This window comes from Ochlerotatus camptorhynchus, unplaced genomic scaffold (genome assembly GCF_037179485.1).
Source record: "Ochlerotatus camptorhynchus isolate MF236.1 unplaced genomic scaffold, CSIRO-AGI_Acam_v1.1 ptg000232l, whole genome shotgun sequence".
Lineage (NCBI taxonomy): Eukaryota > Metazoa > Arthropoda > Insecta > Diptera > Culicidae > Ochlerotatus > Ochlerotatus camptorhynchus.
The window spans coordinates 7683085-7710452 of NW_027040722.1; the positions used below are offsets into that span (position 1 = coordinate 7683085).

The following is a 27368-nucleotide window of genomic DNA, read 5'->3' on the forward strand; positions in this document are numbered from 1 at the left end:
TTCGGAAGCTTGAAATCATGGATTTATTTGACGTTTTCTGCTCCCAAAATGGGTGATTAGGCCGAAGTAGTTCTCTACCCTACATACCTATTTTATTTCATATAGGGGAAATGCAGGTAATGTCGGCCTAAGTGTCCCTTATTTGGGCCCATACATAAATTCAGTAATCGACTAAATTTTCAATAGCAACCAAAAATATCCATTAGTAACGTCCCAATAATGCGTTCATCTAGATAAAGTTCATAAATAGCAGATTTTTAGCGATGGGCCCAATCTTAGATCCATAGGCCAACATTAGAGACATTTCAGTGCTAACATTTGAAAACGGCACAAAAGCCATTTGTAAACAAATGGTTTGTGGGCCCTTTACTCACTACTTGAAGTACACCCACGCGACACAACAGCAACATCGGATAGGGGAAATTTTCCCCTTCCTGACGATGCTGTTGGTTTGCGTGGGCGTTCTTCGGGTAGCGAGTAAAGGGCCCACAAACCATTTGTTTACAAATGGCTTTTGCGCCGTTTTCAAATGTTAGCACTGATTTCCCCTATGTACTAGATATTGATATCATATCATAGGGGCTTCGCAAAAAAAAATAGGCTAGGGGCCCCAAGGGTGGTCAAGACGGCCCTGCTTGAGATATATGAACTTTCCAGAAAAGGTCAAAGGTCGCCTTGCCTGTAGTAGTACTTTAATCATGTGTCATCTGCAAACCAAAGGGAGTTACATGAAGTGATTCTGACAAAAAAAAAACCCCTTTTTCCATCCTGAATCTTGCCGAAACGCTAAAATATGCCTAATTCATCAATCAGCCGCTCTCCTTCCCCTCCCCCCGCAATCAAATTTACTCTCCCTGTGGCAACAAAAAACGTACACCCATTTCTGCGAAACCGAACCCTTGATTTTTCACCACACTCATTTGTGTGGTTCAAAAACCCCGTCATCTCTTTCTTTCTTTCTTTCTTTTTTTGCTTTTCAAGGAAAGTTAAATAAAACACACTCACCCCCAAACCATCGAATCCTTTTCGTTCTGTTTATTGCATCATTATGTTGTAGTTGCTGTTGTTGGTTGTAGTCGTGAAACATTTTTTTTTCTTTTTTCGATCCGCGATCCGCTTCCATTCCGTGGAATTTTCTCCTGCTGTCGACATTGTTTTCTTCTTCTTCTCAGTTTAGTGGTACATAGTCCATTATATATGTATGTAATTATAGATAGTATGCCTTCTTCTTTCTTTTTTTTTTGCTGCAGTTGTCGTTATCTACCGTTGCTAATTTTCTTGTTTTTTTTTTTTCCTTTTTGATGATAATTTTGTCTTTTTGCTAAAACAACGTTGGCCTGTGGAATTGAACTTGTTTTTTTTTTTACTGTTGTTTCTTACCGGGTTAGGACTTTGGAAAACGAACTTTCTCTTGTGAGGGGAGGTTGGGAGTTGTGAGGGTGGTCAACTGTGGTTAGGTTTCTAATGGAAAACCCCTACGACGATGTCACATTTAATTAATTAATTAGGGCTCTGTTCGCTTTCGAGTTGCGGCTATGCGTTGTTTGCTTGTTTGGCTATTTGGTTTTATTTCATGTGTTTAATTTTTCTTTTTTCGAAGATGGAGACAAAAATATACGATTCGATTCGATTGCACTCTCTCGGTTGAAGATCATTTGCTCGTTTTTTTTTTTACTTCCCCCGAATGGTTAAATAGGTTTGTTGTATTTATTTTGTTTGCTGTTTTGCTTTCCTAACACCAGGTACAGTTTTGCGTTCCTTCTGTTTCGGTTTCATTTGGTTTGTGTTCGTGAGTGTGTGTGTGTGTGATTTGCGTATTTTTTATGTAATTGTAAGAATTGCATTTTATATATGTTTTATTTTTCTTCTTCGTAAGAGTTTTTAAAACTACAGCGTTACGTAAACATTTGATGTTTTATATATTTTCGTTCTTTATTTTGTTTTTTTTTTTCTCTTTTCATATCCACTCGATAGTAGCTTGGCTGCAATTTCTGTTTTTTTTTTATTCTTCTCTCATCTAATGTAATTTCTGTTTGGTTGTTTTTCTGCTTTTTCGAGAAAGAGAGAGTTGTACTACTCTTACTTATACTTATACTTATACAACATCGATTTGAAAGCATGATGAATATTATATATTTCCGCTTGCTCTAACTTTCATTTACTTGTTCATTTCTTTTTCTTGAGTTAGACACTTTCGACTCCAATTGATCTTCTTGATGCGTGTTGTTTCTGGTTGTTCTGATAATTTATAGTTTCCTCTGACGACAGCTACTTACGACGATTAATGTTATTTTTTTGTGATTTTTTTTCCTCTTTTAATTGAGTGTTTTGCTTGTTTCATCGAACGATTATTATAAGTTTATACAGTACTTCCTAAAGTTTCTTCTAGATTCTCGATATCATTCCGCTTGATTATCTCCATCTTGTACCAATTTGAAAGGCCTTACGTTTCTTTCCCATCGTGACGTTTTTTTTTTTGTGTTTGCTTCGTTTTAAAGTACGGAAAATTGAAATTGTTAGACAACCTCTGCCGAATCGCTGTTGCCAGAGAATCGGTTTTAAATGAATAATAAATATAATTGTTCGAACGTAAAAGTGTCATAAATTTCGCGCTGCTACTAGGTCGTGAGAGCGTATTTCATTCCGGCCACACTGTCGATTGAACTGTCGTTTCTGTTTGTACATTTCCCAGATAACCGGAATGTATTCGTAAACAAGTTGCTTTTTGCGTTATCAAACAAATCCTATTTAATGCACCAAAAATTGCGTTTCCATGAAATTTAATATTCGACTTAAGCTAAAGTATCATCAAATTCAGCTGGAAAATCAGTACCAATTAGTCCGATTTAATTTGTACTAAATAATTGATCGTTTTTAAGTCATATAAGATTCGAATTGAACGTGTCCCTTGAAATACAACTTCCGGTTATCCGAGGGGTGTGTTTTTTTGGCGGTTTCTCATTCCTTGGCAAGAAGGATCAAACCGGGTACGGATGCGAACGCAAGCTTCGAACAAGACGATAACGACGGCCACGAACGAAGACTATTATTTAACGACGATGACGATATATAACGATAGGTTGCAATTACAAACGATTTCCGTTCCTTTGCGTTGCTGCTCTGTGATGGTTTTGGTTTTTAATTGGCGCCGTTACCGTTTCCGCGCAGTTACGAAGCGTTATACGAACGCATTTTACAAAAAGTCGTGCGAGTTCGGTTTCGTTCGGGAAGAATCGTACGGCCCGACTCTCGTCTCGTCTGTGTAGCCTGTATGTATGTTTGTATGTATGTGTGTATAAGTGTTTTTTTTTCTCGGCGCAAACGAACTACGAAGTTTGAGATTTCCGTTTGGTTTGTGGTAAAATTTCGCGATTGGTTTATGTTTTCCGGTCTTGTTTTTGGTTAGTTACGCTTTACAGTCCGACAGTTTCGTTTTTATCGTTTTTCGAAAACATTCAGTCTCTTCTTTCGCATTCATAAACTATTCCTAACGATATACTTTTCTGTTTCACCGTGTTGCAAGTGTAGGTAAGTAGTGCTTCGTGTGTGTGTACGTGTGTTGCGATCACGCGCGCGCGTTTAGGAAACATTTGATAGTGTGTGTGTGTGAGTGTGAGTGAGTGTGTGTGATGCTTCAATCGTTTCGTTCAAATGTGTTTGTGTGTGTGTGTTTCTCTGTTTTTTCGCATGTAAAGGGGATTGTTTTTCAATAAGTCCTTTCTGTCCATCCCGTTCCGGCGCATTCCTGACGAGTTTCGTATAAATATATGGTTACTAGCAACACTAACACACACCATTATTTTTTGTGATTTTTCTGTTTCTTAGATTATATGCTTCGCACTACTGGTCAGTAAAATAGACTTTGTTTACACATTTACCTCTGTTTAAATAGGCTTAAACTAATCGCTACATTTATCCCGTTTTTTTTTTCGCGTCATCATTCCGAGTGAAAACGATTTTTCACATGTTATTGTACTTTCTTTTCCATCTGATTTTTTGTTTGTTTCATGTTTGCATTTTTTTTTGTCTAAAAGTCTACGCCTCAGCTTAGCTGAATTTCCTTGTTTTTTTTTCTCGTTCTTTAAAACTATATCTATCCTCTGTTTCTAGTGACGCGACTAGTTCGCAACTCCGATCATTATATAGTTAAAACCAACGAAATCATATCTGCTTTTTTTTCGGCATTCGGTGGAATATGGTTCGCTCAAACTTGTCGCTGTAGCTTCTATATAAATATCCACTTTCCCTAGTAGGAAAAGAAAAACGGTGTTCTCTTCACATACTTCGAAATCTATATGTGGTATGTGTGTGTGGTGTAACTAGGTTAAATGAAAAACAGTATCACCCTGTAGAGTTTCTCCTTTCTTCTTCTTCTTCATCATGCTTCGTTTTGCCTCGTTTCCAGTTTGGAATTAAGATTGTACAAATACTAGACAAGGTAGTGCGATAGAAGATAAATTCAATTTATATATATAGTTTGATCCGTTGAGAAAGAAAGACCTTTCGTGTTCTTCTTGTCCTGCTGCGATTCCCCGTTGCGATTAATCCTAAGTGCTACTATCGTTCCATTTATTTTTTTCAATGTTTTTGTGTCCGTTTTTTTTTTTAATATGATATACATTTTTACTAAGCGAGCGATCCATCCGTTGCTCATTTTTGTTTTAAATATATAGTTTAGATTATTTGGTATCCAAATCCCATTCGCTTGTTGTTCGTTAACACTAGGAAAGGTTGGTTTTAAACCTCAACAGCAAAATTTTCTTCTTCTTTTTGATTATATAAATTACTTGTTTACTTTGCGAGAAATGCGATTTAATCTGTTTCTGCTCGAAGAGAAGCAATAATCCAGTTTGACTGGAACAGTTCTTTCAGAAATACTTAACTACGGAAACGACTTTGCCTGCCCGGTTGGTGTGTCCCATTTGCGATTGAACGTGGTTGGCGTAATCTCATTTGACGTTTAATAAATGTTGATTATATCGCTGAGCCTCAAGTAGACCCGTTCCCAACCGTGTTTGAAATCGATGCAGAGCGTTTTTCATATTCTTCCAGTTTCTCGCCTGTTTCGTGCTACTCTACTGATGTCAGCGTCCGGCTCTTCGTGCACAGTCAGTTGCTCGGAAGAATTTACAATCGTTCAGCAACCGAAGGAAGATGGGTATTTTTATTCCGTGGTGCGTTCGCTAGTTAATGATTTGTCTTCTGAATTAACAGCAGTACACGCAACTCGAAGTAGCTCGAATCGGCTAAATGAACGCCAAAAGCGAGTCGGCTGTCACTATCAGTCTGATATCCACTTGATTTTGACATCTTTTTCAAATTTCCCGAGATTCGTTAAACGAATGCGGGGGATTTCATACAAGAAGAAGAGACAACCGTTTCTACTTCCAATTGGAAAGATTGTTGTCGTAAAAATTAAGAACATTGCACATCGGGTCTAACGGGTTAAATCATTGAAACCAGCAATTCGAACCAGCTCGAAGTAAGCTGACAGCTATTTGTTGACAACAAATCACTAGTAAGGTATGGGCAACTTCGAGCGAGTACCAGCTAGGTCATGGCGCTGGTGCTGCGGACTAAATGATTTTTTTTTGTAAGAAAATGGAAAAATGTTGAATCCCGTTAAAAGCTTTAAGCCTTAAGTGCTCGAGCACACATGACTCTAATAAAGTTTGTTTTCATTAATATTTTGCCAGAGTATGTTTTATTAGAATTGAAAACTTTGCTGATTCATCAAAACTTGGGTTCTGCCGTTGAGCTCACGATTAAATAGTGTTACGAAAAACTATAATAAATGAATTAGAGATGCCAATACTCGGCGGTAAAAGCGAAAAGTAACTACATTTGTGGCTCTGAATGTTTGACTCCCTGTCAAACATTGGCTCCCATCTGACAAGCATATTGAGTGAGTCCGTGGCACCTAGGTCATCGAACAAAGCTATTGTCAATCTCTGATGGTTGGTATAGGAATGTCAATGAATTGCACTCTAACTTGTACCCATTGATGGGTGGAATTTTAATTTAGTTTTTAAATTGGTGGGAGTTGAGCTTATGAAAAACTCATTTCTTCGAGAAAAAATCCAACATGGCGGCTAATTTCAATATGACCGCCAAAAATGCCAAACATACCAACTGACAGCCCAAACGCTTCCCTTTCTTTTTTCCCTATGGGATTGTATGCATGAGCTAGATTTTTCGACCAATCGATGTTTGAAGTCATTGTTTACAAAAGCAGTTATAACGTTTTGACTATTAACTCAAGAAAATGTTAATTTCTGGTAAACAAGACCCCGCTGTCCAAACACTTTTTTTTTCTCTAATACATCGGTGCACTCGTCCTTGGGACCTCCCTTAGCTCAGTCGGTAAAGGCACAGCTACAAAGCAAGACCATGCTGGAGGTGGCTAGGTTCGATTCCCGGTCCAGTCTAGGAATTTTTTGGGCTGGAAAATTTCTCGACTTCCCTGGGCATAGAGTATGATTGTACTTGCCACATAATTATACTAATGCAAAAATAATACAGGCATCAAAAGCTCTCAATTAATAACTGTGTAAGTGCACTAAGTTGAGAGCACGCAATAAGCTAATATGCCAAATGCGAGGAAGAAAAAAAAGAAGACTCGTCAATTCGTCAAGCGCAATATTCATCTAAACTGGCTTGAAAAGTTAGTCATTGTGTGTGACACTACTTCCATGGCATCTTCCAGAAAACGATCCGGGACGCCAAGTTTCAGAGCTTGATCGAACTTTATGAGATCAAATCGAAAAAAAATCGTCTTCCCGAATTATTTACCGGCGTTGTCAGATTTTCAAGCTTATCGGTTTCAAATGTTTAAAAAAATCGGTACTTATCGGTGCACACTATTATAATTAATTTTATATTTTTGCTGTTTATAAAGGCGAAAACTCAAAATTTTGAACTATGAACGAAAAATTTACTTTTCAGGAGAGGTCGGGAAAAAAAATCCAGGGAATTTTTGAATAAGCTTCTGAAGAAAGCCGAAAAACTTCCAGAGGAAAATTAAAGAAGCTCTTCTAAATAAAGTTCTAAGAAAAGTCGGACAAACATCCGGAGAACTTCCAAGACAAATATATAAAAAAAAACTTCTGATGACACATCCAGAGAATGCCAGAAAAAAAATCAGAAATGAAAGGAAATTCCAGGAGTAGTCATTTCCAGGGGAAATCAGAAGAAGCTCGGAAAAACCTTCCAATAGAAGTCGAAAATAAAATCTACGGAGAACGGCTTATGGAGAAACTTCCAGAAGAAAAAGATAGAAACTTCTGGGAGAATTCGATAGATACATCCGGTAGAACTTTAATTGAACTTCCTGGAGAAAGTCGGAAGCCAGAGAGCTTACGGCAAGGTCAACAAAAACTTCAAGGAGAAGGTGGGACGAAGAACTGTAATTGAACTTCCTGGAAAAAACGGAAGAAACTTTATGAAAATGCTGGAAGAAATTTCTGGAGAAAGTCAGAAGCCAGAGGGGGTACGGTACAGTCGACAGAAACTTCAAGGAGAAGTTGGATCGAAACAAGCATCTAGGAGAACTCAATAGATACATCCGGTAGAACTTTAATTGAACTTCCTGGAGAAGACGGAAGAAACTTCTGGAGAAAGTCGGAAGCCAGAGGGCTTACAGAACAGTCAACAGAAACTTCAAGGAGAAGTTGGGTCGACAGAAACATCTGGGAGAACTCGATAGATACATCCGGTAGAACTTGAATTGAACTTCCTAGAGAGGACGGAAAAAACTTCTGGAGGAACTCGGAGTCCAGGGGGCGTACGAAACAGTCGACAGAAACTTCATGGAGAAGTTGGATCGAAACAAGCATCTAGGAGAACTCAATAGATACATCCGGTAGAACTTTAATTGAACTTCCTGGAGAAGACAGAAGAAACTTCTGGAGAAAGTCAGAAGCCAGAGGGCGTACGGAACAGTCGACAGAAACTTCAAGGAGAAGTTGCGTCGACAGAAACTTCTGGGAGAACTCGATAGATACATCCGGTAGAACTTTAATTGAACTTCCTGGAGAAGACGGAAAAAACTTCTGGAGAAAGTCGGAAGCCAGAGGGCGTACGGAACAGTCGACAGAAACTTCAAGGAGAAGTTGGATCGAAACAAGCATCTAGGAGAACACAATAGATACATCCGGTAGAACTTTAATTGAACTTCCTGGAGAAGACGAAAAAAACGTCTGGAGAAAGTCGGAAGCCACAGTCGACAGAAACTTTAATTGAACTTCCTGGAGAAGACGGAAAAAATTGCTATGTAGATAGGAATAAACTTATTGAGAAAGCCGGAAGCTAAAGGGAGAAGTTTGGGAAAAATTCCGGAAGAAAGTGATTTCTTGAATAATTTAGCACAATATTACCTGAAGCTCCTTACATGTCCTAATGATCCAGCAATTTTCCTGATATTCGTAAAACATGCCTGAAAACCCTGCAATGTCCCTGAAGCTTTCAGAACATTCCGCAAATCGTGGGAACTCCTTGAAAGTTCTTGCAATTTTCCTGAAGTTAATGGAGCTGTTTTGAAGTTCTCTGATAGTCCCCTTTAAGTACTCGGAACTTCCCTGATTATAATTAAATGACCGGAAAATCTCTAATCTTGTTTGAAGGTCTCCGGACTTCCCTAAAGAATTCGGAACTTTTTCAGTGGTTTCACAATTTTATTGAAATCATTCTAACATCAGCATTGAAGTTCGCTGATCTTCCAGAATTTTAATGTTTTTTTTTTTAAAGATCTCAAATCTGCCGTTAAAATGCACGAAACTTCCCCTTAAATCCTCGGAACTCTAATAAAAGTTTCAACAATTTCTTTGAAATCAATCGATCTGTCCTCAACTTCCCTAAAGTTATCTCAATTCTCCAGAAACAAATGCAACTCCCATGAAAACCATTAAATTTCCCTTAAGTTCTTTGGACTTTTGAAGTTTCCCAAATATTTCCTAAAGTGCACTAGAGTTCTCTGGACTTTCCTGAAATTCCCAGATTCTCGAATTTTAACAGAAGTTAATGAAGCAGTCTTTAATCGGACCTCACCCTTACAGATCTTTAAACTTGCCCAATAGTCGGAAGTTTTTGAACATCTAAAAAAAATCCCTGCAATTCTCCTGAAGCTAATGGAGCTAAAAAAAACCTCTGGAAGCATTCCTGAAATTCCAGGAAAGTTTAAGACAAAAAAACTGACAAGAGAAGACGGAAGAAACTTTCAAGCGAAGCCGGAAGAAGCTTCCAAGGGAAGTCGAAATAACTTTTCTGGAGAAAACCAAAAACAACTTGTGGGGTAAGAGGGAACACAATTCCTAAGAAAGTTGGAACGACCCTCCAAAGGAAGATTTATAAAACTTCAGATAGTTGAAAAATTAACATTTTGGATTTACCGGGATGATAGATCAGCTGTTTTCCCACTCCTTGGTAGCCGAAAACGGCGTGGAAATGGCAACATTAGTCGAAAACAGTATCAAGCATAAAACATTTTTAGAGATGAATAATTGAGCAGGTTCAAAAATATTGAGATATTCCAAAAGAAAGCAGTCTCTCACAATAGTTTTCTCTGCGTAAAGGTAATAACCAGTTTGATTATTTAAAAAAAAAATGGTTTAAACCGGTATAAAATCTCAAAAATCGGAATTCTGAGAAACCTTATCTGTATATCGGTCTTAAGTTTGAAAATTGATATATCTGGCAACGCTGTTGTTTACATAGATTTTTTTTCCATACTACTGCTGTCACATAACTAAGATGGCGAGTTCTTTCGTGCACTCTTACATGAACGACTGTACGGTAGCCCATCATTTGACAGATGCTGTCAGCAATACTTGCAAGCAAAACATACGTCTAGCTCCGGAAACCGGATATTGACGGTATTCATGTTCATTGCCAGGGACGCACGAAGGGAGAAAACCGGATCAAGGACCGAAACAGGCGGATCTGTGAAACTATTAGCATGTACAAATTACGTAGACGGTTTTCTGTTCCCGATACGTTATTGTTTAGACAACATTGGGAAAGGGGTCGAACAACCAAAAGTAAACAATGATTTTAAACGCCAATTTCTGCAGGATCAAAACATATTCACGCAAACTAACTACACTACTTGACAGAGCAAACTTCCTGTACCAGATGCAGATACTGGATTGACTGGATGTGACTTAATCATAAAGAAACGACGTTTAACATAATTGTTTACGTTTGGCTGTTCCGCCCCTTTTTATGTTGGCCTAGATTTGATACACGGTAACTTGATAGTCCCATTAACGTGTAAAATTTCATTGACTGCGTAAAAGTTTAACTAATTATTGTGTTAAGCCACTTTACTTAGAAATGGGTGAAATTCTACTCATTAATGGCTGCTTTCAAGTCAGCGTGTAGATTAAATTGTTTTTGACAACTCTAAATCGAGTTCACGGACTATCGGATTACGCTTGACTCATGTTGAAAATTTGCTGAACATTATCTAATTCCTGTCAACCGGATTTGTATTTCCTATGATTTACATCAACTTTTCATTCAAAGATTAATGCCAGTTTGGATTACACCAGAAAACTGTCTACCACAAATGAGACACTCCATTTCCCCCCGTTATGTATGCCTCTTTTCTAACCTATCACCCATCATGAAGCCCGCCCGTGCGCGGCTCCAGGGTTCCGTCTACCACAGCAGAGTTGTTGCAAATAATGTATGTATGTAACGCCCTTAACAACTAAAAGCTCTAATACCGAAACTAGTTAATATTCTAAAACTGTAAAAACTAACAACAGCCTGCTTCTAGCTATGCATTTCATCTATAAAAAAAAATAATCATATACCTCAATACACGATACAAGGACAATCGAAAACAAAACCAAAAAGTTAGGTTCCCCCCCAATAATTAACGCAAAAGTCGAAACCCTCTCACCGTTCTGTCTGTCGCTCTCTCTTTCTCCCTGCCTATCGCCGGCCCCGGCCACCACCTACTGCCATTTACCACAGTTGACAATCAGTACGTTGCTCTGCGGTTTGCCGGCCGAATCGCCGGCCTGGCTGATCTTCTCCACCAGATCCAAGCCTTCCACGACGAACGCAAAGATCCCGGTGAATCCGCGCATCTCCCGCAGAATGATGCGAAACTGCGACCCGACCAGGCCCATGTTGTCGTGGCGCTTCTGGCTGCGGCGCATCCCAACCGAACCGCGGATCGCCAGAATCTTCGTGTCGTCCGGCATGAAGAATCCCTCCTCGAACACGGACCGTCCGCCGCGGCCATTGTTCAGCTCAAAGTCCCCGGTGATAATGCTCTCGTTCTCCCAGCACTGGAAGATGCTGCAGCCCTTGTAGCCGAATCCCAGATCGCCGGAAGCGAGCGCCCCGAAGTTCTTCGCCATCTTGGGTGCCACGTCGTTGCGGACTTCGATCAAAACCCGGCCGAACGGTTGACCGTTGATTTCGATGTTGAAGAAGTAGATCGGATAGACGTGTAGCGACGGGTTGCAGAGCAGGGAGGATGCAACAGCGGCCGCTTGGACCTGCTTCTGAACCTGCTGCTGCGCCGTGGAAGGAACGAGCGATACCACGCTGGAAGAAGACGACGATAGAGGGTGGCCCGGAGGCGTCAGGGGTTGATGCTGGGAAGAACCGGAATGTTGATGCAAATGCTGCATGGCGCTACCGTTGAGAATTTCGCTCAGGTATGTCGATCCGGAACCGGACGTACGTGCCGAATTGGTCCCATCAGTTCGACTGCCCATTTGATGCATCGGAGGTGCAATCATGATCGCCGCCATATCGTTCAATTGACTTGCATAGGTTCCGGAGTGTGAAGGTTGCGGCATGCCCGGGGGTCCTGCTAAGATTCCCGGGTGGTTCGGCGAATTCGGGAGCCCTACTCCGGATGCCGTCTGCGAGGGTGATGATATGGCGTAGCTTAGGGTAGAGTGATCGATATGCTGCGACTGTTGATGCTGTTGTTGGTGGTGATGTTTGGTGGTTAGAATGTGACGTGAATACAGTTGCGAAATACAGTAATTGGCAAGTAGCAGTATGGAATTGTGATGCCCATTGAGGGTGGTACCGCCGGTGGTAAGTCCCAGTCCACCAATGGCACCGTTTCCGAACGAAATCGGATCGATTGTGTTCAGATTCGACAGCGCCTGTTTGATCAACTCGAAGTCAAACAGTATTCCGTAGTGTTGTATTAGATCGTCTAGCTTGCACTGCAGATACATCTCCTGGTACTTGGACTGCAGACGTTGTTTTTCGATATTCAGATTGGCGTACAGCTTGTACGCATCCGCTGGGGATTGCTGGTCGAGCATGCTAAGAAATAGTTTCGCTTTCGTAAGATTACTTCGTATTTCTGCCACTTCGAACGTCGGCAGATGGTTGATCAGTTCCGTTTCGACCTGGGTCTTCAGGGCCGTGCAGGCTTCGAGGATTTTGAGCAGGAAATCACGTTGCTTGAAAACGAAATGCTGCAACTCCGAGAGAGACTTCTGCATCAGCAGCAGATCCGAGGCGATATCCGACCGGATCTGATCGCGTGCCTCCGCTTGGGTCTTCACCGTGTGATTCCGATGTTCTTCCGTGCTGGCACATGCCCGGCATAGGATTATGTTACACTTGAGACACCACAATGCATTCGGCATCGCGTGTGTCATACAGTTTTCGCCCTTATTTCTATATTTTCCCGAACCGATCGCTCCGGCACCACCCGTATTCGCACTATTACTACCTAATCCGATGTTACCGTTAGCAGCGGAACTTCCGTTCGTTACGCCTGCTGTACCGGTTCCACTGCTGCCTCCTCCACTCAAAGCATTACTCGTGACCGTAGTTCCGTTCGTTCCGCTCTTGTCGGGAGGCTTTTTATTGCCACCACCGTTGACACTTCCAGCACCGGTTCCACCCCCGACAGCAGTGCCGCTAGCACTTCCACTCGAAATCATACTCAAGTTCTGCGACAGGTATAGGATCGCATTATGCGTCGGTAGGTTTTCCGGCTTCATATCCGGACCGCTGAGCTCCGTTCGCTTCCAGCAGTGCACGCAGTACAGCTCGGTGCCCTTCATCAGGACCTGGTTGACGCATTTCAGACAGAAGTAGTGTCGACAGGAAAATAGCTTCGGTATCGCATCCGTATCGTTGAACGGCAGGTGACAGCAGCTGCACAAAATCAGCTCCTCCAGCTCCGACGGCAGCGGTGTGAAGTCCATGGTCTGCAAAAGGGGGTAGAGAAATAAAAAAAAAGAAACGTTAAACTTCCATACTGACACATCAAAAGCGATCCGTTGAATGGATGTTTTATTTATCAACAGTCCAGCTTTCACTTGATTTAGAAATCGTGTTGAATCTTTAATGACCTTTGGCACGGGTCTGCCACCCCCAAACTGCTCCCACGAGGCTGCTGTCCCACATCGAAACGAAAAGGTGTCGAACCGGGGGTCAACGAATGACAGCGAGAGAGAGATCAAATTCCGGTCATATCGAGTCCAACCAATGTAGGTTATCATGAATGGCTGTGCATGAATGCCAGAATGAATGGCCCTCTAGGCTCTAGGGAAATAAAAAAGTCATTGCTTCCGGCTAGTAATTAACTTTCTGCTCGCTTATGACTCCGTCATATCGTTCTGTTTCTGTGATGAAGCTTCACCTATCTACAGGTGTTGGACATGTAGGCTTTAAGGCTGAATAGAGGTCAAACAAACATCGTCGGAGGAATCTGAAAACCACTCAAACCGATTTTCATCCTCAAAATCCTTCAATCTATGCACAACACCCATCTTATGCCGCTCCAAGCCGATTTTAATGAGTTTTGCACCTTCCAGCGTTCTCTCACCCACACAAACGCACTCCTCGTTTTTCCCGCTAAACCCAATTACTCCAAGTCCGCACCACGCATCACGGGATCCACTAATTCGAACCTAATTCAATTTGATTCAATTTTTGCTCTCGGAGAGGGCACGGCAACCCGCCCACAGGAGAGATTTCCCGTATCATACACCTTGGGCCGAAAGAAAAACATGAATCGTGACAAGGCAACAAGTAGCCGCCTTCCTCGTCATGTCAAGTGTGGCAAACACCTCCACAAAAAGTGTCCTTTTGCAAAGGTGACACCTTATGCGAAGAATTGCGTCCTTTTCAGTAGTGGTGGCTTTCTTTATACTTCTGTCGGATCATTCGAAAACGAATGTTCCAAAGAATGCACTCAGCCGAGTGTTCTTTGACTCAGGAAATATTTTACATTCGGGGAAAATTTCGTACCCTTAAGCAGGGGAACTCTGTGGGCATACAGACTTGGCTATCAGGAGGCCCCAAATAGGCATTGTCGAAAATAGTTCATTAGTTTTATTAGATTTTCTAACGATATAGTGGCAGAATTCCATGTGGCAGACCGTTGTGAATGACGAATCGGAAAAACTGGACCTTCTCCGTGCGGAATTGTTTGCTATGGGCAATAATTCATCCTATGTTTGGATCCTGTAACATTTTCAAAATGGCGCCATTGAAATTTTTCAAAATAGTGTGGAATAGACACGACTTTTCTGATCGTAATGACGTCTGAGACCAAGTTGTAGAGAAGAATTGTTTTTTTCTGAGAAAAATATACAAACAAATGTTTTAAGAAATTTCAAGTTAAAATTTAAAGAAAAATAAATACCAAAATATCTCAAAATGTACTTGTCAGATTATTGAATTTAAAATTAAAAAAAAGCTCATGAAAAATAAAAACCTGTCGATAGTTTGAAATTATGGACTTTTAAAATTGACTAAAATTGTAGAATTTTTAGTTCAAACGTTTTTTCGTGTAATTTATGTTCAGAAAACAATGTTTGTGACATTTTCTGTGGAAAAAAAATACAGTTCTCTTTAACAAAAAGTTCGAAAATTTGACCAAATGTTTTTTTGACGCAGGACTACGTTTGTGATCTCTATATGGGGGTACACTTTGTGAAAACCGAAAATGGAACATGTAACAAAATAATGAAAGATTTTGAACGTTACTAACTCAGCTGCCGCTGGACCAATTTCAATAATTTTATCACCAATCGATCTGAAATGTTTCTACGCATTTGTTTGTTGTAAGAATTTATCATTTTTCAAAATGTCACTATTGAAAATTGCACAAATGTGCAACTGTTGCTATAATAGTTAAAATTACCACAGATTGCCTGCGAAAAGCGATCTCCCTAACACAGATTTCAAAGTTGAATTCCATCCGGTCTCTCCAAACGGTGTTTGTTCAATCACCGCGTGATGAGTGGTGATGTTCTCCAGTACACAACGAAAGGCTGCCTGCAAGCAGCGAGCTGCAGCCCAGATGAGCATCCATAGAAAGAGGAAGAAGCCGCACCGCTATTGATCGGAATCGGTAGCTCTTCGTGAGTCGCTCTGGGCCATCTATGTCAAGCGCGTCATACTAAAGAGTATAAACAGCTGCTGCGGTTAACAAATGAGATTTATTATATAAGACAACCGTACAACCTCATAGGGCTGTCCCTTGTAGTTTTTGTTCTATGATTTTTATCAGTTTGTGCATGGTTTTGAACATTTCAAAAGTTTGCATTTTTCATAAGCTATTTTTAAAGAAAGAAAAACAGAAAAATCGGTTAAGGACATTTTGAGATACACTCAAGTCTTGTTAACACGGTTTTTTTTTATACACACGGTTGGTGCCTTTTACACGGTACGTTTGTAACGATTTCTCGATAACGATACAACCTATCGACTTGATTCGAATCACATTATCCGTTTCTAGGCATAGGGTAATCTAATGGAATACTTTGAAAAAAAAAATACAATTTTTTGTATAAATACAGATTTGTTTTTAAATATGGCTATATGGACCATAGCATGGTACAAATACGAATGGTATCAAAATCTATTTGTTTTAATATTTTAGAAAAATCTTGGTAGGTTACTTTTCTCTATAATTTTACCTCAGACTTCATTGCGATCAGAATTGCCGTTACCGTGATACAATTTTTCGAAAAATTTTAAGGACGCTGTTATGAAAACTTTAGAAGATCCAAAATGGCAGAATTTTGGCAAAATTGATTGATTGATTTATCTTTATTAGGGAGGCTTTCAGCCTGGGGCTGGTTCGCCTCAAGATTTTTGACAAAATTGTGAATCATTGCCCATGGTGAGTGTTGGAGCAATTACCTATTAGGAGCTATTTGGAAGTACTTGACTTTCTACCCATCAGTGGGGTGAGGCATGCATTTTCCAATGATTGGGTGTCACTATGCTGTGTAAATCTATTATGGGAATATTGATTGCAGTCCCAAGTAACGCTCTCTCCCTCTCTTTTACTTGATATTTCCTCTAACAGGATGCAAAAGCTAGCCACAGATATCGATTTAGGAAGAGTTGATTATAGTTATAAAACATACAATGGTTACTTTATCGAAAAAATAAGTGTTATTAGATTTCACATTTTTAGCCATATCTCCGGATTCGCATGCCCGATCGGGATAAAGTTTAACAGTGTACGGCACTCCGTTACGAACAAAATGGAACCAGTCGCTGTCAATCTTCAACGGAAAAACGGCTCGTTTTGATTTTTCTAAAAATATTACATTAAAAATTGTAAACATTTGGAATTTTGACACATTCTGTATGTGCGCTGATATTTTCAATTAATTTGAAATTGTAATTTTTTTAACAGCCAAGAATTAAAAATGAAGCTCGAATGAAGGCCAATTTTTATAATCTCTAAGAGATGTTGAATTGAGATAAATTTTACATACACTTTAAAAAACGTGTGATTGAGTTGTCTTGATTCCTGTGATTTATCTGAAGATAGCTGGTGACCCATCAATGGGTTGTGACCCATTGCTGGAGCTGATATAGACAATTTCTTGATTTCTAGAAGATAACTCTTCCAAGGATATCTATCGATTTTTTTTTTCAAGAATACCCTTAGAATCATCCCAAGATGTCTTAAGAGTTGCTTTCAGGATTCCCCTGAATAATTTTATGATTCTCTGTGGCATACTCTTGGAATTTTTGTGCATAAGAGTCTTAGACATTCTCTGCATACCACATTAGGAATCCCCTCAAGGAAACTCTTGAAATCAATATTTTCTTACTATACTCAATAAATCTCAAAGTTCCAAAGAATTTTCTTGGACATCATTCAGAATTGTCTTGGAATTGTAGTCATAACTATCTAGGAGTTCTCAGGGTTTTTTTTAAAGAAAATATTGATGGGTTGCGAGCTGATGGAATAAAAAAAAAAAAGTGGGTCGCAATTAACACATGTTTGACATCCGCAAATCTAGTCTAAACCAGGGGTCGGGTGTTACTCAATTTTCTGCGAGTAAAGCACACGCTGTTGCGAGCCAACACTATAATTTCCAAAGAGACGGGAAAGAGAATTTTAAATCGTGCAGCACATTTTTTCATTCTTCATGTGTTGGAGAGCTGCCGCTCCAACGGTGTTAAGTTTCTTTCTCTCTTTCTCTTTTGCTTCTCCGAAAGTGCGGTTTTTCTACAGCTGTAGCGCTGTAGGATTGCTAGCATACGAGGTAGATTTTATGCGTCTCATTTTCCAAGCGTTAACAAACGAGTGATTAAGTCACGGGCCCCGTAGTATCAGCATCCTTGGTTGCATTACAGTCTGCTTCGTTTTTTTTTGTTTTAACGTAGGACTACGTCTGTGATTTCTATATGGGGGTACACTTTGTGAAAACCGAAAATAGAACATGTAACAAAGTTATGAAAGATTTTAAACGTAAATAACTCAGCTGCCCCTGGACCAATTTCAATAATTTTATCACCAATCGAGCAGAAATATTTCGACGCATCGATAGCAATGATTTTTAACAAGAAACTATTGAAAAGCGTCAAATATCAAGTATTGTTCAAAAGCGTTGAAATATCTAAAAAAAATCCACCAATAACGCACATGTTATGCTGCTTTCCCAACACAATCATCAGGGAATCGTTAGTAGACGAAACAAGTCGAAGTGGCATTCGCCTCCAATCTTCGGGCGTGTGCGAATAGGGAGGATGCAATTGCGTGACATTTTGTACACTCAACGCCATATTCAGAACCACACGCCCCCAACGACCACACAAAATGCTCTCCAGAGCTGTAATCTTGTAAACAAACTTCATCGACTTTCTGTTTCGTTAATAACTCGACGGCAAACAAATCCATTGATACGTTTGTTGTTCTGGATGATAGAAGAACATAGCAGAAACAGTGCGGAATAGGTTAGTGAAGCCATGGTCATCAAAAGAGGAAATCGATGAAGAGAATTGACTTTCACCCCTCTGCTTGTAAGCCCCTTAATTCAGTCGTCTTCATAGCAAAGAGCACAAGCATAGCACCGCTTTTGGCTCTCGGGTTACACTTGCTGGTCACAATTCTGCTATTCAACAGTTGCGAAGGACCGCCAAAAAACTTGAAATTACACTATTTTCTAGGGATGCCTATAAGTCCAATTATGCGATTAACAATTAATCGTAAAGCTATTTCCATCCGACATCCCTTCTTATTTCTACTCGTTTGATTTAGCGCAGTAGAGAAAATAAATAAAAGTACTAATTTATGAAACAGGATCATGGATCGCCGAAAAAAGTGTCAACCGTCTTTCTGCTAAAGGCTAAGATTTACCAACTTATTGAGAGAAGGAGTTTAAACTAAAAACTAAAAAGAGGAGCAGCTTGAGTTGGGTGAACACTGATATTCTGCGGCCTTCCTGTCGCAGACACCAGTTCAACCCCTGTCCAGCAACAGACGGGCCGAGACTCTTGCGAGTACCCAATCATTGAACCGAAGTCGCTACTCGCTCCTACACACCTAATTTTTTTTTTGCCGGGATGGGCACCACCGAGCAGCTTGGCATTTTATTTTGCTGGATCTTAGTGGAAAACTTGCCGAGATTCAGCTAACAAACAGAAATTTTGCTCCAGTAAAATAAGGTTATTCTAAGGAAAATTATAAATTCCAAAGGAATATTAAAGAGACAATATGGAGAAAAATTTAAATTAGTTCAAAAACAATTCGAGATAGTAAACTTAAAAAAATTTGAACTGTTTGTGGACATTACAAAATTCAAGTGTTTGAGACTTTAACATAATAAAGATCCTGATACTTTCAAATAAAAGTTAATGACAAAATGTTTGAAAGGTGATTCCTTGAAGAGTCCATAAATGGCCGTGATGGCTGATATGCCCTATCACTTCAAGTTTTCTAGAGCACAAATCTCGGAACCTGCTGTGACATTGCTCATAAAATTGGAACGTCCTGTTTGCTGCACTGCCCTGTGCGAAATAGCAGTCCCATCGGCATTTTTTGGCGGAAATGAGTTATCATTGGCATCGATTGTCAAGTACCTGATCACACCTGATACTTGGGCTCTTGAAATGTTGTGATTGTAAGACCAATCAGAAGATAAGATTTCCACAGCGATTCACTTTAAAATGTCGAGCAAGTCGCACTCTGGGACATAAATGTTCGAGAGATTAGTCTTAGAAAAAAAAATGATACCTCCGGATTTGCTAAAATTTAGAATCACAATCAAGTTTCCGGAAAATTGCGATTTGTGATTTTTGCGCTGCTGAATTTTGCAAGTCTAAACTCATAGGCACATGAACTCACACATGAGTTTCGAATTTCTGAGTTTTTCCAAACACTGATCACAGACGTGAAAAGTATCGAGAATTAATAACAACAAATGCCCCCCATCTATTTTGAAGCCCGGCATTTGATTCAATCTTTTGAGAAAGGACCAAACGTCAATTAGCTCATGAAACGGTGTAAAGCGAAATGGAACATTGTGAAACGGAATGCAGAACCAAAACAAAACAGCAAATAAAGCTACCAGAAACACGATTTTCTTATGGTCATAGAGTTACTAGAAGTTCAAATTAAAAATGAACCCCGTTAATATGCATTAAAATGTCGTTCAGATTAGTGGGGTTCCACGGTATAAAGAAGAGCCATCCAAAGAGAGAAAAATGTCTTTAAGATTTTATTTCTCCAAGAACTGCATGTCTAAAAAAAGGTGTCAACTCCAAGAGAGAGAAATTGCTTTTGAGTCTTTGAGATGGATTGCTCAGATCGCAAACCAGAGCGTATAGCCACCATGGAGGTGCGGCTCAAACAACATTTGGCTGGCATCCAGTGGCTGAATATGAACCGCTTATCCCCGGAAGCGGCACCTAAGCTGGCAGCCCCATCACTTGGATAGGATACCCTAGGCCAAACATCTACTGTTTTCGAAATCTACAACTGAATCCAACGGAGAAAGACAACGGGAAGTCATTCACGTTGCCCCTTTGCACCACTGTAGGTGCGCAGGATACATGAGTGAGTGAGATGCTCAGATTGCGTCCTAAATTGCTGTGTTTATATAAAATCTATGTTAGCATTGAATCAGTCACCCCCGGTGGCATTCGTGATAATGGGTCATTCGGGGTAATGTTCTAAAACCAGGATGTCTAGTAAGCTTGAGCTCATATCCAAAGGATTCTAGTCACTAAAGAGCCCAAATGTATAATAATGGCTACATCAAAGACCTTAATGGAAAACTTTAATGAATTGACCAAAAAACCTAGCTCAACAAATCCAAAATATATTCAATGAATGAGTTTTGATATGTTCTAACATTTCAGAAACTCCAATTAAGATACTCACCTATATGTACCCACCAAAGACCAATACAACCGTCTCGATACTCCCATTAATAAACTACAAGTTCCATGTTAGGTAAAGATGGCACCTAATATAGGACTTTGTCCAAATAGTGCCCTTGAAGCCACACTTAAAAACCTCTAGAATTCCAGAATAAATTTCTGAATTTCTCCGTTAGGACTTCCTAAAGCCCTCCCCCCTCCCCCAATACTTCACTGCGACCAACAAATCTCCTTTTCTGCAAACACTCGGAATAATCACAAAAGAACCTAAATCAAGCCCACACAATGACTGCTTTCTGCTTCTGTGAATTTTCTTCAATTTCTAGTATTAATAGCTAATTCCAAATGCGCTCTCGAGACGTCGACCCGTTCGAACGAAAAGCTCACCAGTTCACTGGACACGCAATGCACCTTTTACCCACAGGTGAAATACCAACCGTCTCCACTTCACCGATAGCAACCCACTGGCACTTGTTGAAACGATTCCTTGCCTCCGGTCCAGTGAATGGGCCAAATTTTGAACTGAATCAATTTCACTTGAAGCAACAATCTCTTGCCCCCGTCATCTTCGTCGAGCTTGCCGGTAAAAAAAAAATCCACTCGTTCATCAGCTCCAATACCGCTGTTGTGGTGGGTATCCCTCGATCCGATCGGCACACTGACTGCTGCTACTGCTGCGCTGTCTCATCGTCGGTGTGAGTGTGAAGGAGGCGCGCACTCCGCCGCCGCTGGCGCTCTCCGGGTGAAGGTCAAAGCGAACACGTCGAAATCGAAATTGAAATCTCATTTTCAGTGAACTCGCGTGCGCTCACCCACCCCCCGCCCCACCGGTGCTACTACTACTACACAGCTGTTGCTACTGCTGCTACTGCTTCATTCCATTCCTGCTGTATGGGAGGAACAATACACTTCAAGCTGAGCCGATGAAGCTCAGCGTAAAACCACTTCCAGTACCTACGTAGTTTGTGTTTTCGTATTAGGTTGATGAACAGTTTGTCTATGTGCTGAGAGGGTTTTTTTTTCACTGTCAAACGCCCGTCAGCCACGCTGGTCGCGATTCTCTATTTGTGCTTCGACAAAATAAACAAAAATTACGCCGTTACGCAGCGCGATGTTACAGTCTTCCATTTGTTATCTGCTCCAAAAAATGTGTACCTTCAGTGTATCCTTCGCAACTGGGCCACAACACACAATTCGACTCTATCGATTTCCATTCCGCCCTAGCCGACGTCGTCGACTGGTAAAAGTTCGTATTACACACTTGCTGATGACAGCTTCTCCGACGAAGGCGAAAATTTTCGCGTGAAAAGTCTTTCTTTTCCAATTTCTGCACTAGCAGCAATGCGAACGACACAAAACATCAAACCGCACTTGCATCATGAGGTGGGTGGTAATGACGACGCCGTGGTTTGGAGCTTTCCGCACACTAGAGTAGTGACGCACATAAGCTGTTGATCTTCCGTTTTCATCTTCTAGGAAAACTTGACTGCTTCGACTGGTCGTCGTCGTCGTCGTAGTTAGGCACTATACTGCGTGCTAGGAAGTAGCAAGGAGACCAAACACCCTTTCTCTCTCTCTCTCGTTCGTTCGTTCTCGCTCTCAGGCTGGCAAACAGCGTATACTCCTGTGTGAGTTCTTTGTACCTACGTCTTCGCACGAGGGCGAGATGTCCTCCCATCATCTTCGATTGCGCTAAGGGAGATGTGCTTTGCTTACGGGGTGTCTCCAGGATGCTTGAAGTTAGTTTGAAGGAGAAACTGTTTTCGGAGAAATCAAACACCAATCAAACTTTTCAGTAGAAACACGGTGGTTCAATTATAAAACCTTGACAACAATGCCATTAAAGAACGTCGGGCTTAATTATGTCAGTTCCTTTAATTTCAACCATTCCTGTAATCTACTGTGATTAAGTGGCTGATAGTGACCGCTAACTCGCGCCAAGTCCTTTGCCTCCCATGTAAGAAAACGATGGATTCGTCAATATGTAAGCACAGGGTGGCCGGGAATTTGAAAAGTAACCTGGAAGTCCGGGAAAAACCCGGGAATCCAAGGAGAGAACCGGGAAAATAAATTAACCATACCATAGGAACAAATTTACACCAAAATGTCAGATTAACCATTAACACAGAGTGATTATTACCCAAATGTATGTCTTGCTCTATTTGCTGCATAATTTTCTTCAATAAATTCTTTTCAAAATTTTCTTTTAAGTGTATTCAAAACAGCAGAAATCTTTCTAAATTTTATTTGAATACCCCTTGTTGGAGCTCCGTGATGAATCGCACTAGGGTTGAAATTATCACCAGAACACTCTTTCTGTTTCTTGTTGAATTTTCACCACGTAGGAATTTTCCTTAAAGTTTGTTTTTTCACAACTCCTTTTGAAATCTTCTAATACCTTCACAGAAATCCCTCCAAATTCATCCAACAATTTCTGAGTTCATGTCAGAATAATTCTGGAATTCCGCTCAGAACTTCTCCTTCGAAAATTGTACAGGAATTTTTCTCAATAATTGTTTGAAATCAACACTTTGAATACTTTTTTATTTTTTCGCTGATTTTTCAAAGTATCTCAAAAGATCAATTATTTGTCGTTGTTTACAAAATCTGTTACGCCCTAATTCCAGCTCTATATAAATCTGTGCGATCTTTAAACCATCATTGTTCATTGTATCAGTCGTGGTTTAGTTAGTGAATCTAACGATCTGAACTCCAGGACGCAGGGTGTCCATCCAAACGGGAAAACCGGGAAATCCGGGAAAAAACCGGGAATTCGGATTTACCGGGAAAAAACCGGGCAAAATGCGGGAAAACCCAATTTGCACCGGGAAAGATCATATATACTCATCCCAAGTAACAATTTTGATTTTATATTAGTCTTGTAGGCCATAATTTGGTCTTGAAGAATCTTGTAACTTGTAATGTTACTTGGAATAACTCAACTTTATAGCACATACATCATTATATTCTCTTGCTTACAACTTTCATATTATTCTTTTCTCTCACTTGCAATCTGTTCGCACCCGGATCAAGCGGTGGTTTTGTCGGTGTTCCTACTACGATAGCTAAATTTATAGAATTTCATATGGTGTCATTGGAATGCATATGGTGTCATTGCTTAAATTCTTTTGCCACAGTTTTCCGAGTGAGGTAGTTCTAGTATAAAGGCTGAGCGAGACATATCATGTTACGAAGCTACTTCAAGATAGAGAAGCAGATTCATGCCATCTAAATCTCCTTGCAAACTCCGATCATGCTTGGCATGCAAATGTTCGACACCGGACATAGAGATAAATTAAACATTAATTTCTGCACTTTGTGCTAACCAAATACCAAGATTATGACATCTTTGAATACCGAGGTTAGTCTGTAAAACATAAAGATCTGAATCCATACCTCTCACTTCAAAATCATGAGTTCAAATCTCACCCGGATAAAACCCGAATGATCCGAGAACGTAAAAATTACTATAAATAAAAAATACTTCCCTTGAAATATTGCTAAGCATTCTCAAACCATCCTCTTGGAATCCTGTAAAGATTTTGTTAAGATTATTTCAAAAATCATCATTGGAATTTCCTTGCATTTCTCTTCTCAATTTCAATCCCCAATTGCAAATAACATGATTTGACCTTACTACATATTACATACTGTATTCTTTAGGGTCAATAGTTAAGCGAAATAATAATCTATGCTTCAAGTAAGGATTTGGGTTTGTGACTTGTGACGGTACTTGGGATATTTTACCATATTTAACTGTTTCAATTAAACTGGGAAACTAGCTTAGACAACTGAAGAAAAAAAAACTGGAAACAGGTTTTTAAATTCTTAAATAGAATGGCCAGAATGCATTTATTTCAATTCCGTTATCTTCAAGAAAAATTAGGATATACATTATATGGTTTCGAAAAAATAAACTCTGGTTCCGATATCTCTTCGTCATCTTGAAAGTTTTCCAAACCTAATATGTTGAAAAATGGTCTAGGAAACTTTCCAAGCGGTAGAAATTGTTTCAAAGACCTGAATTTCGATAAATCTTTGAAGGTCGGAAGCTTTAGTATCGGCAAACATCGAAAAGTCATGTAGTAGAATCTTTCTTTTTTCATAAATTCTTTGCCTAGCCCATCAAATTGTATTTTCTACAAGTCCGGAATCAGCAAATATCCAATCCCAGATTTCAGATAAATTCTATGTTTAAAATCATGAAATATTTTCTATATTTTAGAATCATTAAATGTTTCTTGGACTGTGAACTTACATTCTAACATATCATTAATTATTCTACGCTTTCTTAATTTGTTTTGAATTAAAGATAACGAATTACTAAGTACCAGCATTAAACAAAAAAATGTCAAATATCTCTAAAATGTATTTTCAGAATCTTACAACTTTTTTTGAAGATCGAGATTTTTTGATGAAATATTCCTTGTTCCAGAATAATGATAATTATTGATACGATCCAGAACACTTGTCTAGGTTTCAGAGATATGAAAATTTGTCTATGTTTGAAGTTTCTATTTTCGAGATTTTTAAAATTGCTTGTCTTAAAATTGACGAATTTGTCCAAGACGTTGAACATTTTTCTCTGCGCCTTAATTATTTTTCAATTTCGAGATTTCCTAATAAATTTCTATGTTCAATCTTTCACATCCCGAAATTCAACCAATTCGCGATCTGAATCTAAATTCAACTTATTCAACGGTTGGTTTCCAAAAATCGTGGCAGAAAAAATGATTACTGTGTGAGGAAATGGAGGTTACAAATTAACCTATTGATTATCCAATTAATTCTGGTTTTACGAAAACAAATTTATAAGATCCTTCAACCATTTGTTTTATTTAAAAAAAAAGATTGTGAAATGCTCATCGTGGTTTAAAAATTTATAATATTTATCACAGCGGATCGCATTCAACGACAGATTAGATTTATATCTTTAATATCTTTCCGATCAATTAATGTCACTATTGGTCACTTTTTTATTGTTAAGTCACTATTTCGTAACTTTTATCGTTATTGTAGTCAATACTATTGTATAACCCACTACCAGCCCTGCATATTCTAGAGGAATTCTGCTGAATAAATTTTATCATTATCTCTAAAGGGTTATTTTTGAACGCCTTTTTTGTTTAAGGTACAGTTCTTTTTAATAACCGGGAAAAAACCGGGAATTGAAAAATAGAATTTGAATGGACACCCTGTACGAGCTAGGTAAAGAAGTGTACAGTGACTAGTACTGTCGCAATAATGGCCCTTACTCAAGCGGAACTATCTGCCTTTACTCTTCAGAACTTTCGCTAACTAATAAATTATCGCACTAATGCTTCATGTTGATATTAGTATCGCACTTCCTTCCAACTCTGATCTATAGAGGGCTCGTTGAACGTCACAGTAAGAGAATTATGATTGTTGATTGGATTGGTCATTAGGTCCAATAGTGAAAAGTAAGAGATTAATATCAGAAATTGTCTGGATTAAGGGATTACAGAAAATTATTTGGATAGACATCAAATTAGAAGCAATTTTCAAGAATCTAAGATAGTGAGTCTCAAGAAGACGGTTATTATGATTTCAGATTTCAAATGTTCGAGAGATTTACAGATATTCAAGAGTTTAAGATTCTAGATTTTCAAACAAAGGTCAAGGATGGGATGTGCCTTGAAGGAATTTTCCGGATTCAGCATCTAGATTAATACATTTTTCAGATAATTTTGAAATTCTGAGGAGATTTTCTTGCAAATTCTAGTGGTAATTTCAAAATAATTATGTCGAGTATTCTTATCGGGAAAATTCTGAGGTGAATTCCTAGCAAGTTCTGGGCAAAATTCCAACGACGTTTTGAAATCGTGAATGTGATTCAGAGGGATATTTTATAGGGAATTGAAGGTGAATTCCATGGAAATTCACAAAAGATTTTCAAGGGAATAGTTTCTGAGAGGAGTCCCAACTAAATGCTGAAGAGAACTATAAGAAATGTTTGGCAGTACTCCAAAAGAGTGTATTTTCAAGGCAATTCTCAGTCGAATCTCAATATCATTCAAAGAAAATTACTAACGTAATTCTGAATAGATTTTGCTCGAACATGTGAGAATTATTGAGTGCATATTTAATTTGATGAACTTTCACTTATGGTATATTCTCAAACGAAAGAAACAGAAACGAAAATTCTTCAAAAAATCAAGAAATTCCTTTGTCTCTCTAAACTGCAGTTAATTTTCACATGCCTATTCGAAACTTTATAGAAGCAGTACATCTTTTCATATGTAAAATCAATATTTTCGTGATGTTCTTAAATATTCGAATTAAAGTTGTTGAATAAGGAAACAGGAGAATCGAGAAAATGTCGAGAATTCCAAATCTTGTGGCCACACTGGTTGTGAACGTTGGATTTCTAAATTACTTTTGATTCTCCATTCATAAAATTTTTCAAAATAATGATGCATAAAATTAATCCCCACATCAATTAAGCTTCAATTACACATAGGCAAAAGCCTCCTAAATAAAGCTAAATAATAATAATAATTCAATTACACATTCAAATTCTCAAAATTAGACGTCTATCAGTATCATAATTCATAACCCAAGTAACCAAAAGTTCTGCATTCAACGATAAAACTCACTTCCAAGTATCATAAAGTTCGAATAAATTTCTTACAGAACTTTCAAGTTCCATAAATTCAAATAAAGTTCCGGCAGAACTTTCAAGTTCCATAAAGTTCAAATAAAATTCCGACAGAACT

At 39.2% G+C, this 27368-nt stretch overlaps 2 protein-coding genes across 6 annotated transcripts in view; one reads left to right on the forward strand and one right to left on the reverse strand.

Annotated features, from left to right (window-relative positions):
- Positions 1-27368, forward strand: part of Npl4 (nuclear protein localization 4) — a 97346-nt gene that overhangs the window by 19677 nt on the left and 50301 nt on the right. The gene's annotated exons all lie outside the window — the stretch shown is intronic.
- Positions 9595-27368, reverse strand: part of LOC135704183 (uncharacterized) — a 33469-nt gene continuing 15695 nt past the window's right edge. For 3 of the 4 annotated variants that reach the window (XM_065225615.1, XM_065225614.1, XM_065225617.1), the window contains exon 2: positions 9595-13199. In XM_065225615.1, the coding sequence (XP_065081687.1) occupies positions 10959-13199 (2241 nt within the window). In that variant the 3' untranslated portion in view covers positions 9595-10958. Of the gene's footprint in view, positions 13200-21786; positions 22744-27368 lie in introns of those variants that run through there. The other variant, XM_065225616.1, reaches the window with a different exon arrangement.